General features: G+C 40.7%; 1 protein-coding gene across 1 annotated transcript; it reads right to left on the reverse strand.

Moving 5' to 3' along the window:
* Window positions 1-9,071: 9,071 nt before the first annotated feature.
* On the reverse strand, window positions 9,072-11,110 carry LOC139574281 (sorting nexin-12). Its single transcript, XM_071398701.1, has 4 exons — window positions 10,828-11,110; window positions 9,630-9,725; window positions 9,377-9,501; window positions 9,072-9,217 (listed from the first exon to the last, which is right to left on the reverse strand). The coding sequence occupies exons 1-4, from the start codon at window positions 10,990-10,992 to the stop codon at window positions 9,115-9,117; spliced, it is 489 nt and encodes a 162-aa protein (XP_071254802.1). The 5' UTR covers window positions 10,993-11,110; the 3' UTR covers window positions 9,072-9,114.
* Window positions 11,111-12,001: the final 891 nt, after the last annotated feature.

Below are 12,001 nucleotides of genomic sequence, written 5' to 3' on the forward strand. Positions count from 1 at the left end.
TGTTATTTCATTGTTTTGATGTATTCACTATTATTCTACAATGAAGAAAATAGTAAAAATAAATAAAAACCCTTGAATGAGTAGGTGTGTCCAAACTTTTGACTGGTACTGGTATCGTCCGAACACTGTTGTGTTGTTCAGAGGAGCTAGCCAACAACACAGCTAACACAATCACTTCAAACTGAAGCTGAAAAGACTGCAAACTAGCTGCACTTCGTTTCGTTTGACCTGTTTTCTATTGATAGTTTTTTGTATATATCCATAAAATGATGATTCAAGATTGCGACTGGCAGAGAAAAGCTGCCTACCTGTCTTCATTACTATGGGACAGCTGGAGATTGAATTTGAATATTGAAACAATCTCACTGACGGCAAGGTTTATACAAATCTCCGCTGTTGAAAACAAATTGTTAGTCTAAAAGAAATGTGAGATAATGTCTAGATGCTTTTTATAGTGGAGATAAAGTTTAGAAATTGCCTGGCTGGGCTGATGAGACAGTGGATTGGCGCAGTCAGATGGAACAAAGTAAATAGGCATTTTAATGTCATAGATTTAGCCGGTGGTAACTTGTGGAATAGACACTGGCTGGAATGCGATTTTAACCAATCAGCATTCAGGATTAGACCCACCCCTTGTATAAATGAAAATAATGTGCAGTAGATTCTCTCAATTCCGTAAAAAAACATGGTTTACATTACTTGAATGTATCTTTAACAAAAGGGATATCTGTCTTTTTTATCTACTACATTGTAGTAGTAATAGATAGATTAATACAATATTTGAAATATTACTTGAAGGCTATTACACCAGGTATGTCTCTTTTCTAGCCCAATATTAGATACATTTTTTCATAAATAAGGACATTCCATAGTGACAGCATGCAAGATAAGTCATTGTACAATGCCTGTACCTGCTTGCAGCATGTGTCCCACCACATCTGAAGCTACATCTATAATCAGAATATGGGTGGCAATGTTTTGTTCTAGCATTTGCGCACATGTTTCTTCTACTTCCCATCCGGGGCAGCATGGTGCCCTCATTGCAAGGCTGATTACCTAGATAAACAGGTGTGCGTTCAAAGTGAGAATACAACATGGAACCCATGTTTGATTGGGGGAGGTAGCATCTAAAAACTGGATTTAATGGGCGCGTTCAACATTGCAGCCGACTTTAAAAACGAGTCAAAACTCACTGATCTACAAATCACCCTGCATCATAAATAAATCATAAATAACTACTCAATATTATTTATAGATCAGTCAGTCACAATTTCCCCATGATACATCACCATTTTGATGCTCTTGAACACAGCTAATAGTTTCTTGGTCACTGCTCAGCGATACAAACAGCGATTCTCCAATCAGAACAGTCTACCGATTATGAATGTAGCTTGGGACCCGGTACACATGCTGTTAACAGGTTGTTATTGGACCATGTCACAATCACATGCTATTCAGAACTCAGACATGTCTAACTTGCTGATTCGTTGAACGTGGCACGTGTGTATACGTTTCCTAGTTCCGACTAGTACGTGAACGCAGCATTAAGCTTATGCTTCCTAGTCTAAACAGTTCTGGCATATATTCGGATAAAATTTGGCAACATTTTTGTTCATTTTAGTCTTCGCTGTTCGTGTACACATTTTTTCTTGAGGCAAGTCGAGTTCGGTAGTGGAAGTCTACACCCCTTCATTGGTGATTGGTCATAAATTCTACTCCTAATAAGACTGGGACATTGTGTTTGTTGTCCTTCAATGAGAGACAACTAGTTTTAATGCATATTTCACTTAAGAAATACTGAACCAAAAATCTTAGGTAGATGTAAAACTGCTCGACTAAGACCTCAGCAAAAATGTATGACAGATTTCTTGATTTACTTTAGATTAATTCAGACTATTTCGAGGAAGTGTTTCTGGCTATGTTGTTTCTACGGTGGCTCAAGACGAACAAACAATAATATTGCCGCTTTTTTCTTGTTTTTCAAATTAAGGTTTTTAGGGAGTATAAGCACAGACGTTCACCTAGTTCCGCCAGGAGCAAACCGAACCTATGTATGCAGACAACTTTAGACTTTGTCTCATTAATTTAATAATTAGTCAGAGGTTGCATTTACACAGGAAACCCACATTTTGATATTTTTTTTCTCACTAATTGGTATTTTGACCAATCACATCAGATCTTAACTCTGCCATATTGGGCTAGGCTTTCCCTCCAGTCTGGTCGCTTCCTTGCCTTTTCTCTTTTTGACCAATGGTAGGTCTTGATAATTGAAAGACTACTAATTGGGGAAAGTCATTTCCACTAAATAGGTCATCGAAATTAGCCATAATAACAGAATATTTGTTAAATGAGAAAACCAGCGTTGATAGATTTTCACAATGGTTTAATAAACTAACATTACACTGTGACCAATAACGTTAATAAAAACAATAAGCAACAATCAGTCTTTATGTATATGAATGGCGGGCAAATACTCATGAACATACAAAACCCCAATTAAATGTTTGGCGAGAAGCCATTAGTTTTGTTGAGGCTGAGGATGTCCGAGGAAGGCACAGTACAATCACAGGGCAGCAGGCACTGTCTTTGTTGCTTGATTACCAAAAATGTCCAGCTGCATCAGTGAAAAAAATTGTTGCTCGCTAGGACCATGAAAAAAAACGTTTGGCTGGAGCTTGTCTGAGCGGTTGGTTGTGCATGTACATTTAATGCCGATTGGTTTTGGTTTGCCCACTATAGTGCTGACCGGGTAGATGTTCAGGCCCATACTGAACACTTGTCTTGTCACCAACACAGCAGTTTCCATTAGAGATAGTTCTTTATGGTTGTGTGGTTAGGTTCAATGGATGAACAACACCTTAAGACAGGAAAACATCATGTGGGAGTCCATCATTACCATAGATAGATGGACTCATCTCTGTTAGTGTCTTCTGTCACAGCCATTATAGCGTCTGCACAGCATGGGCAGTTCCATTGAGGCTATCTCCATTTTGAAGATGTCAATTTTCTTCTTCACGATTAGCTGATCACTCCTGAGGACCCGGTAGGACATGACTCCAGCAAGGTTACCAAGAGGGATCAGCAAATGAAGTTGGAAGTCCCACCCAATTGACATTAAAATGATGGAAGCCTCAATGGAGCTGCCCATGCTAATACGGCTTTTTGGCCACTAGAGGCCCCTATCATTCTGTATAGACATTAGGCAATACTTGCTTCTTCTCGCATCCAAGCGCCGATTGGTTGGATAAACAGCGGTGTGAAGGCAGATTGTCAGGGCTGCAGGGCAATCAGATTGAGAGGGCCGATCTTTGTACAATCAGCCTCACCCCACACATTCAACAGATCAGAGTGAACAGTTGCACCTAAACACTGCATACATTTCCTTCTGAGGCACAACCCTGGATCAGCAAGTGTAAAAATATGTATCCTGCTGGACATTCTTTTTGCCATCGATCAACCTTTATTTCACAAGTTAAAACAAAAAACAACCTACAATAGTGTTGCAGTAGAGAAGAGATGTTTAGAACGATTATGTGGCCATGGTGGTGAGAAGCTAGGTTGGGAGTTTTCCCAAGAAGATCGGGGTTTACATCCCTGCTATTGCAGCAAGTGCCATGGAAATCTTTGATGACAATTGAGATTGTATGAATATTTGTCCCCGAATACTCAAATCATAATTCTAGTGTGGAATCATTCCTCAATCAAGATTTACTAATGAGTTGTCAAGTACATATACATTAATAAAAAATGTATTTTAATGGAACGTAATATAATTGTTTTCTTTGTGTTTGGTGAGTCAGGTGGGCCAGGTTTCCCTTTGAAAATATAGAGATCAATCTCTATAACTAAGAAAAACTGGGGGCTCTGGAATAAGTATTCAGAGCCTTTGTCATTTTCACATGAGAAATTTACACCAAATTATACTTCACCAAGCAAAATTCATGAGTTAAGGAAGCAAACTTCCGTTACTGAAACAACGCAGTATTCTCTAATTTGTTGTTAACTATTACTAAATCATTAGTCTTGCTGACTAAGCCTAAAGTCAAATAGAAAATGTTCTTGTTTCAAAAGGTTTACACAAGGTAGCTTACTAACTCACTCGTTTCATGAATTCACCTTCTCCAACCTCAAACATCTGCTACAAGTTAAATGCTCTGCATGTAAGTATCCTGACAGCTTCCCCAGACATAGATTACAAATAAGATATGTATATATGTACATCGTATTTACAGAGCGTTCCAACACAGATGCAGTTGTTAAGGAGGATGTGAGGGGAGGCCCCCTGTGGAAGAGGCAACGTGAGCTCTAGTGATAAAGCCAAAGAGCCAGGGGGTGTAGGGGTGGGGGGGCTGGGCTGAGTAGACCATCATTTTCATCCCCGGGCTGCTATAGAAAGGAAAACAATTCACAGGTAATTCATGGCCTCATTAGCATCTGAACATTAGTTGCCATTTCTACAGTCACCTTTATAGCCTTGCTAAACTTTATGTAGACCAAGTCTTTAAAAAGTCTAAACAAAAAAGGCACATAGACATAGGCTTTACTTGTTGAACAGTAATGTTCTATAACATAGTAGCTACTAGGGGGAAAAAAAGAGTAGGGTCGGTGTGTGTAGGTCAGTTTTAGGCTCCAATGCTATGGATGGGTTAACAATCTATCATAGAAAAATAAGAAGTGATATGATTTTAGGGGTATGTTCCATTTGACCCATTAATGACGAAGCATTGGCCGTTTGAAATCAATACTTTTTTAAAATCACGATTGAAAAACTAGTCAGTGATTCATAGGCTGTATCACAAGGTGGTGGTCCCGTGTGGCTCAGTTGGTAGAGCATGGCGCTTGCAACGCCAGGGTTGTGGGTTCATTCCCCACGGGGGGACCAGGATGAATATGTATGAACTTTCCAATTTGTAAGTCGCTCTGGATAAGAGCGTCTGCTAAATGATGTCAATGTCAATGACAACTGGCCGTGATTGGGAGTCCCATAGGGCGGCGCACAATTGGCCCAGCGTCGTCTGGGTTAGGGTTTGGCCAGGGTAGGTCGTCATTGTGAATAAGAATTTGTTCTTAACCGACTTGCCTAGTTAAAGATAAAATAATATAGAGCAATTGCGTTACCAGTATCAGTGGTATTAGATGCAGACTTTAGGGTGCTGGAGATGAGAGCAGTTGATGTACACTGCTACTTCAATGTAATTACATGTAATTTGTCATAATTAAAAATAAAAATAAACTATGGGTGAGATACCAACAATGGTTAGCAAAACAATGAAAAAGCCTGCGTGATATACAGTATGTTAGATACTGCGCTCTAGGTCTCACTTAGTGCCCCCTTGAAAGCCTGCATGACTGGTTTGAGTCAAAAGGGGAAGTAACTAAGTTATCTCTACTAAAGATGAATTGTGAAGATTACCCCATGCATGCAACCAGATCATGCCAACAGTTATAAATTTAAGCAGAGAAAATGAACAAAAGAGAACGTTGGACAGGTGCTGATTGAGAAAGTAGAGGCGAAGTGAAGACAGATGTTTGTGTGTAAATGCATGGATGTATCATTGGTAACCCGCTATACCAAATCTGAGTTGTTTTTTTTGTTTTATGGGGGGGGGGGATCACAATGGTATTAGTACGAATAAAAAGCAACCTTACCTTATTCACACCTAAGAAAAGGGGAAAGACATTGTAAGACACAAAAACGTGTGACACAGATCAGTGATTTCAGGTACCTTAAACCACTGCAAAATGTATATATATACACACATACACTACCGTTCAAAAGTCTGGGGTCACTTAGAAATGTCCTTGTTCTCCATGAAAACATACATGAAATTAGTTTCAACAGGAAATATAGTCAAGAAGTTGACATGGTTATAAATAATTATTTTTAATTTAAATAATTGTGTCCTTTAAACTTTGCTTTCGTCAAAGAATTCTCAATTTGCAGCAATTACAGCCTTGCAGACCTTTGGCATTCTAGTTGTCAATTTGTGGAGGTAATCTGAAGAGATTTCACCCCATGCTTCCTGAAGCACCTCCCACAAGTTGGATTGGCTTGATGGGCACTTCTTACGTACCATATGGTCAAGCTAATCCCACAACAGCTCAATAGAGTTGAGATCCAGTGACTGTGCTGGCCACTCCGTGATAGACAGAATACCAACTGACTGCTTCTTCCCGAAAAAGTTATAGCATAGTTTGGAGCTGTGGGTCATTGTCCTGTTGAAGGAGGAAATTGGCTCCAATTAAGCGCCGTCCACAGGGTATGGCATGGCGATGCAAAATGGAGTGATAGCTTTCCTTCTTCAAGATCCCTTTTACACTGTACAAATCTCCCACTTCACCACCACCAAAGCACCCAAAGACCATCACATTGCCTCCACCATGCCTGACAGATGGCGTTCAGCAATCCTCCAGCATCTTTTCAGTGTCTCACAAATGTTCTGATTTGTGATCCGAACACCTCAAACTTAGATTTGTCTGTCCATAACACTTTTTTCCCAATCTTCCTCTGTCCAGTGTCTGTTCTTTTGCCCATCTTAATATTTTCTTTTTCTTGGCCAGTCTGAGATATGGCTTTTTCTTTGCAACTCCGCCTAGAAGGCCAGCATCCAGGAGTCGCCTTTTTAAATCAAATTTTATAAGTCACATGTGCCGAACACTTACAATGAAATGCTTACTTACGAGCCCCTAACCAACAACGCAGTTCACGGTTGACGTTGTGACTGCTGTTTTGCGGGTACTATTTAATGAAGCTGCCAGTTCAGGACTTGTGAGGTGTCTGTTTCTCAAACTAGACACTCTAATGTACTTGTCCTCTTGCTCAGTTGTGCACCGGGGCCCCCCACTCCTTTCTATTCTGGTTAGAGCCAGTTTGCGCTATTCTGTGAAGGGAGTAGTACACGCCGTTGTACGAGATCTTCAGTTTCTTGGCTATTTCTCACATGGAACAGCCTTCATTTCTCAGAACAAGATTAGACTAACGAGTTTCAGAAGAGAGGTCTTGTTTCTGGCCATTTTGAGTCTGTAATCGAACCAAATGCTGATGCTCCAGATACTCAACTAGTCTAAAGAAGGACAGTTTTATTTCTTCTTTAATCAGAACAGTTTTCAACTGACCTAAGAAAATTGCAAAAGGGTTTTATAATGATCAATTAGCCTTTTAAAATTATAAACTTGGATTAGCTAACAACATGCAATTGGAACACAGGAGTGATGGTTGCTGATAAATGGGCCTCTGTACGTCTATGTAGATGTTCCATTAAAAATCTGCCGTTTCCAGCTACAATAGTCATTTACAACATTAACAATGTCTACACAATATTTCTGACCAATTTGATGTTATTTCAATGGACATTTTTTTTTGCTTTTCTTTCAAAAACAAGGACATTTCTAAGTGACCCCAAACTTATGAACTGTAGTGTAAATACATATACTTTGCATTTGGAAAGTATTCAGACCCCTTGACTTTTTCCCCATTTTGTTACGTTATAGCCTTATTCCATAATTGATTAAATAGTTTTTCCCTCCCCCCTCAATCTACACACAATACCCCATAATGACAAAGCAAAAAGAGGTTTTTGAATATTTGTTGGCTAATTTATTATAAATAAACTGAAATCATATTTACATAAGTATTCAGACTTTTTACTCAGTACTTTGACGCACCTTTGGCAGCCTCGAGTCTTCTTGGGTATGACGCTACAAGCTTGACACACCTGTATTTGGGGAGTTTCTTCCATTCTTCTCTGCAGATCCTCAAGATCTGTCAGGTTGGATGGGGAGCGTTGCTGCACAGCTATTTTTAGGCCTCTCCAGAGGTTTGATCGGGTTCAAGTCCAGGCTCTGGTAGGGCCACTCAAGGACATTGAGACTTGTCCCAAAGCCACTTCTGCGTTGTCTTGGCTGTGTGCTTAGGGTCGTTGTCCTATTGGAAGGTGAACGTTCCTGAGCAGGTTCATCAAGGATCTCTCTGTACTTTTGTCCATTCATCTTTCCCTCGATCACAACTAGTCTCCTAGTCCCCGCCACTGAAAAGCATGCCCACAGCATGATGTTGCCACCACCATACTTCACCATAGGAATGGTGCCAGGTTTTCTCCAGACATGACGCTTGGCATTCTGGCCAAATAGTTCAATCTTGGTTTCATCACACCAGAGAATCTTGTTTCTCATGGTCGGAGTCCTTTAGGTGCCTTTTGGCAAACTCCAAGCGGGCTGTCATGTGCCTTTTACTGAAGAGTGGCTTCCATCTGGCCACTCTACCATAAAGGCCTGATTGGTGGAGTGCTGCAGAGATGGTTGTCCTTCTGGAAGGTTCTTCTCCAGAGGAAATCTGGAGCTCTGTCAGTGACCATCGGGTTCTTGGTAACCTCCCTGACCATGGCCCTTCTCCCCCGATTGCTCAGTTTGGCTGGGCGGCCAGCTCTACAAAGAGTCTTAGTGGTTCCAAACTTCTTCCATTTAAGAATGATGCCACTGTTCTTGGGGACCTTTAATGATGCAGACATTTTTTAGTACCCTTCCCCAGATCTGTGCCTTGACACAATCCTGTCTCGGAGCTCTACGGACAATTCCTTTGACCTCATGGCTTGTTTTTTGCTCTGACATGCACTGCTAACTGTGCGGACCTTATATAGACAGGTGTGTGCCTTTCATAATCATGTCCAATCAATTGAATTTTACACAGGTGGACTCCAATAAAGTTGTAGAAACATCTTAAGGATGATCAATGGAAAGAGAATGCGCCGGAGCTCAATTTCGAGTCTCAAAGCAAAGAGTCTGAATACCTATGTAAATAAGGTATACGTAAAAAAAAAAAAAATACATTTGCATTATGGGCTATTGTGTGTAGATCAATGGTTTAATTTAAAAAAAAATCAATTTTAGAATAAGGCTGTAACGTAACAAAATTTGGAAAAAGGGGTCTGAATACTTTCAGAATGCACTGTACATACATATACACACAGTATTTATATTCTTTAATGTAAAAATAAAATGCTATTCCCTTGCCGGGAGAGATGGATAGAAACCGTTAAGGATCAGCCAGTCCATCCCACCTACTGCCACCAGCCTCTTCACCACACCCACCCAGTCGGAACCCCAACCATGCCCATCCTACTTGCGTACTTTTCCAGGAACATAGTTCCGGTCAATGGACTCATCCTGAAGGAACATGTGCAGACAGCGCTCATTCTGGGCCAGGGGATGACCTGCAAGTCTGGTGATAGAGGAGAGAGTAGCAGGTTTCAGTTAAATAGCAATCATAATTGATTATTAGTGGAGTCAAAGGCAGATGGCTGGGAGTTCATTTGATAATGAACTGAAATGGAGACACAGCCATACAGAGAGAAATACTATAGACAGAAACGATACACACCTGTTGATGAACTGCTCCAAGCCTACCCTCCGCTCCTCAATGAAGGACTCCTCAAAGATACCCTCATCTCCTCGGAAGGGCAGCTGTCTTTTTAAAGCTTTCCCAGGGAGAGGGGGCACCACAATCTTTAGAAAGCACACAACTTATCAGTAACTTAGTCACATACAAACTTTAATGTATTAAACATTTCTGTTTAAGATTAGTATTATACTGGTCCAACATACAAGCAATTAGTTATGCAGTGTGTAACTACCTTACTGTCTCTCTCCAGCTCATTCTTCAGCCACTCAAAATCACTGTACCTTCTCCGCACAACAGAGTCCTTAAGTTTGAAGATGGGAAGATTTGTCTGCATGTGAAAAAAATGTATATTAAATCACATTAAATGACAGAAATCCAGGAGTGGCATTTCCAGTACAGCATTCAGTGACATGGTCAGACATCAGTGCTTACACCAGAACCCTTCACCGATGAATAATTTGATCAGCATCTTGTCTCTGAATCTGTGAAAAACACTGTTCAGTTTTGTGACACTGGTGTGTGGTGCTGTGTCTAGTGATAATGGATGGTTTATAATGCAACCACATCTTTCGAGTATGGAAACACAGAGAGATTGTTGCATTAATGTTGAGATTTGTAGTAGTAAGGGTATACAGTAGATATTTTTTACATTTTACTAAGCAAGTCAGTTAGGAACAAATTGTTATTTACAATGACGGCCTACACCGGCCAAACCCGGACGACACTGGGCCAATTGTGCGCCGCCCTATGGGACTCCCAATCACGGCCGGCTGTGATACAGCCTGGATTCAAACCAGGGTGTCTGTAGTGACGCCTCAAGCACTGAGATGCAGTGCCTTAGACCACTGTGCCACTCGGGAGCCCAGTACACATGTAGTCTCTGTTCAGCATGCCCTAGATCTGGGATTCAAGAAACTAGCCCATGTACAAACAGATCTTTCTAATACCATGAAGGTTTAACACCCTAGTGGCTGGTTGGCCTATCTCATAACTACAGTGTTAGCTGGCCCAGTACTCTCCAATCTTGGTCCTGGGGATTCCAAGGGTGTGCAGGCTTTTATTCTGGGTTGGAGAAAAAGCCTATACATCCTACAGAAATTAACAGAGTTTAATAAAAGAGCTATAGCCCATGCTAGTCACTATGTTATCTGGCAGAAACACTGCTACCAAACTAACACAGTTCTTTCACATACTGGCTATTTGATGTTGATGGATCTTAGCAACGACTGCATCAGGAATTTGTATATAACGATTATTTCAAATGACAAAGAAGTGAAAGGCTAAGCATTTGAACAGCAAAAAGTCCAGTCTCTCGAAAAACCGTCCCACCCATGTTCCCTCATCATACTAGCGTCACCTAAACTAGGGCCTGCCAAAATCACCGGCCCCGATTTCAATACTGCAAGATAGTACAAACCTAGAACACTCACCCGCATTCGCACTTCATAGGTGGTGAATCTGTTCCGGCCAACTCCAATTGTTTGTGGGTCATAAACGTCGATTTCAAGAAAATTGCTTGGGGGGCCATACGCATCTGTGAGATCCTGTGGTTTAGAGTTTAATCGGCGAGTATCTGCAACAGTGGGATCCGACATGTTCGGCTTCAGCTGCGGCTGATCTCGAGACGACACAATTGCGAAGGTTCTTGTTCCGCAGCCAATCGAAACAGAGGAAACGCATTCCTCTTTTCCCAAGTATTTACCGGCGTTAACTTTGACCAATTGTAGAAGAGAATGAAACAATTGTGCCAAAATTAAACGAGTGTAAAACAGTAATCATACTGACAAAATGTGATTAAAATATTATCAATGAAGAGAACGACTGTTTATCATTTTGAAGTCTTACACATTTACAGGACGGCCTATTCTGTTGTAAAATAAATAAATAATTGTTTCCAAAATAAAGACTTTTAGGAGTCTAAATCAGACCAGATGTATATTTTTACCGTACATAGGTCTAGCTCTACTGTAGTGTAACGACCCTGGGTTTATAAGCGCGGAAATCGACTCTGCCGGACGAGCATGCTTTGCGGCACAGTGGATAGCGCGCCGGACTTCGGGCTAGAAGGTCGAGGGTTCGAGACATGCTCCCTGCTGTTTCATCACAGTATATTATTATTCTGCTTACATCACGCGCTGCATTCGATAAACACTCCCCAAACAAAGTTATACTCTAAAATACACTGGGAATTGTAGTTCTTGTGCACACTGTCAGATTATTGTTTAAATAAACACACCGTAACATGCTGATTTAGGCTGATCTTAAAAATTCAAATGAAACGTGTTGCATAGAACACATCGAACATTCCTATGCTTTTCTAGGTTGGTACCGATATTCTTGAGAAAAAAATATCATACTGAAATGAATCTTCTTCACAGATCTTTCTGGACACAAATCATTATTTTTGAATGTCACTGTACAACAATGGCAATTTTAAAGTAACCTGACTACGACCAACTTTTTTATGGCAGTATACCGACAGACTGGGACTATTGGTGAAAGTTTGAGTGTCAAATGAAAGAGGGATGCATGTGCTTCAAGACTAGATTGGAGCTGGAAAGATCTGTAGCCTAGAAGTCTGGGCTACTTGGGCAATTGAAATCT

Source organism: Salvelinus alpinus, chromosome 4 (assembly GCF_045679555.1).
Source record: "Salvelinus alpinus chromosome 4, SLU_Salpinus.1, whole genome shotgun sequence".
Taxonomy (NCBI): Eukaryota; Metazoa; Chordata; class Actinopteri; order Salmoniformes; family Salmonidae; genus Salvelinus; species Salvelinus alpinus.

Excerpts from the sequence above, each read along its gene's own strand:
- LOC139574281 (XM_071398701.1), bottom strand. The coding sequence starts at position 10,992 with ATGTCGGATCCCACTGTTGCAGATACTCGCCGATTAAACTCTAAACCA. Across the intron at positions 9,502-9,629 it reads AGCTGGAGAGAGACAGTAAG|ATTGTGGTGCCCCCTCTCCC; the intron begins GTAGTTACACAC and ends TGCTTTCTAAAG. Across the intron at positions 9,218-9,376 it reads TTGGAGCAGTTCATCAACAG|ACTTGCAGGTCATCCCCTGG; the intron begins GTGTGTATCGTT and ends CTCTATCACCAG.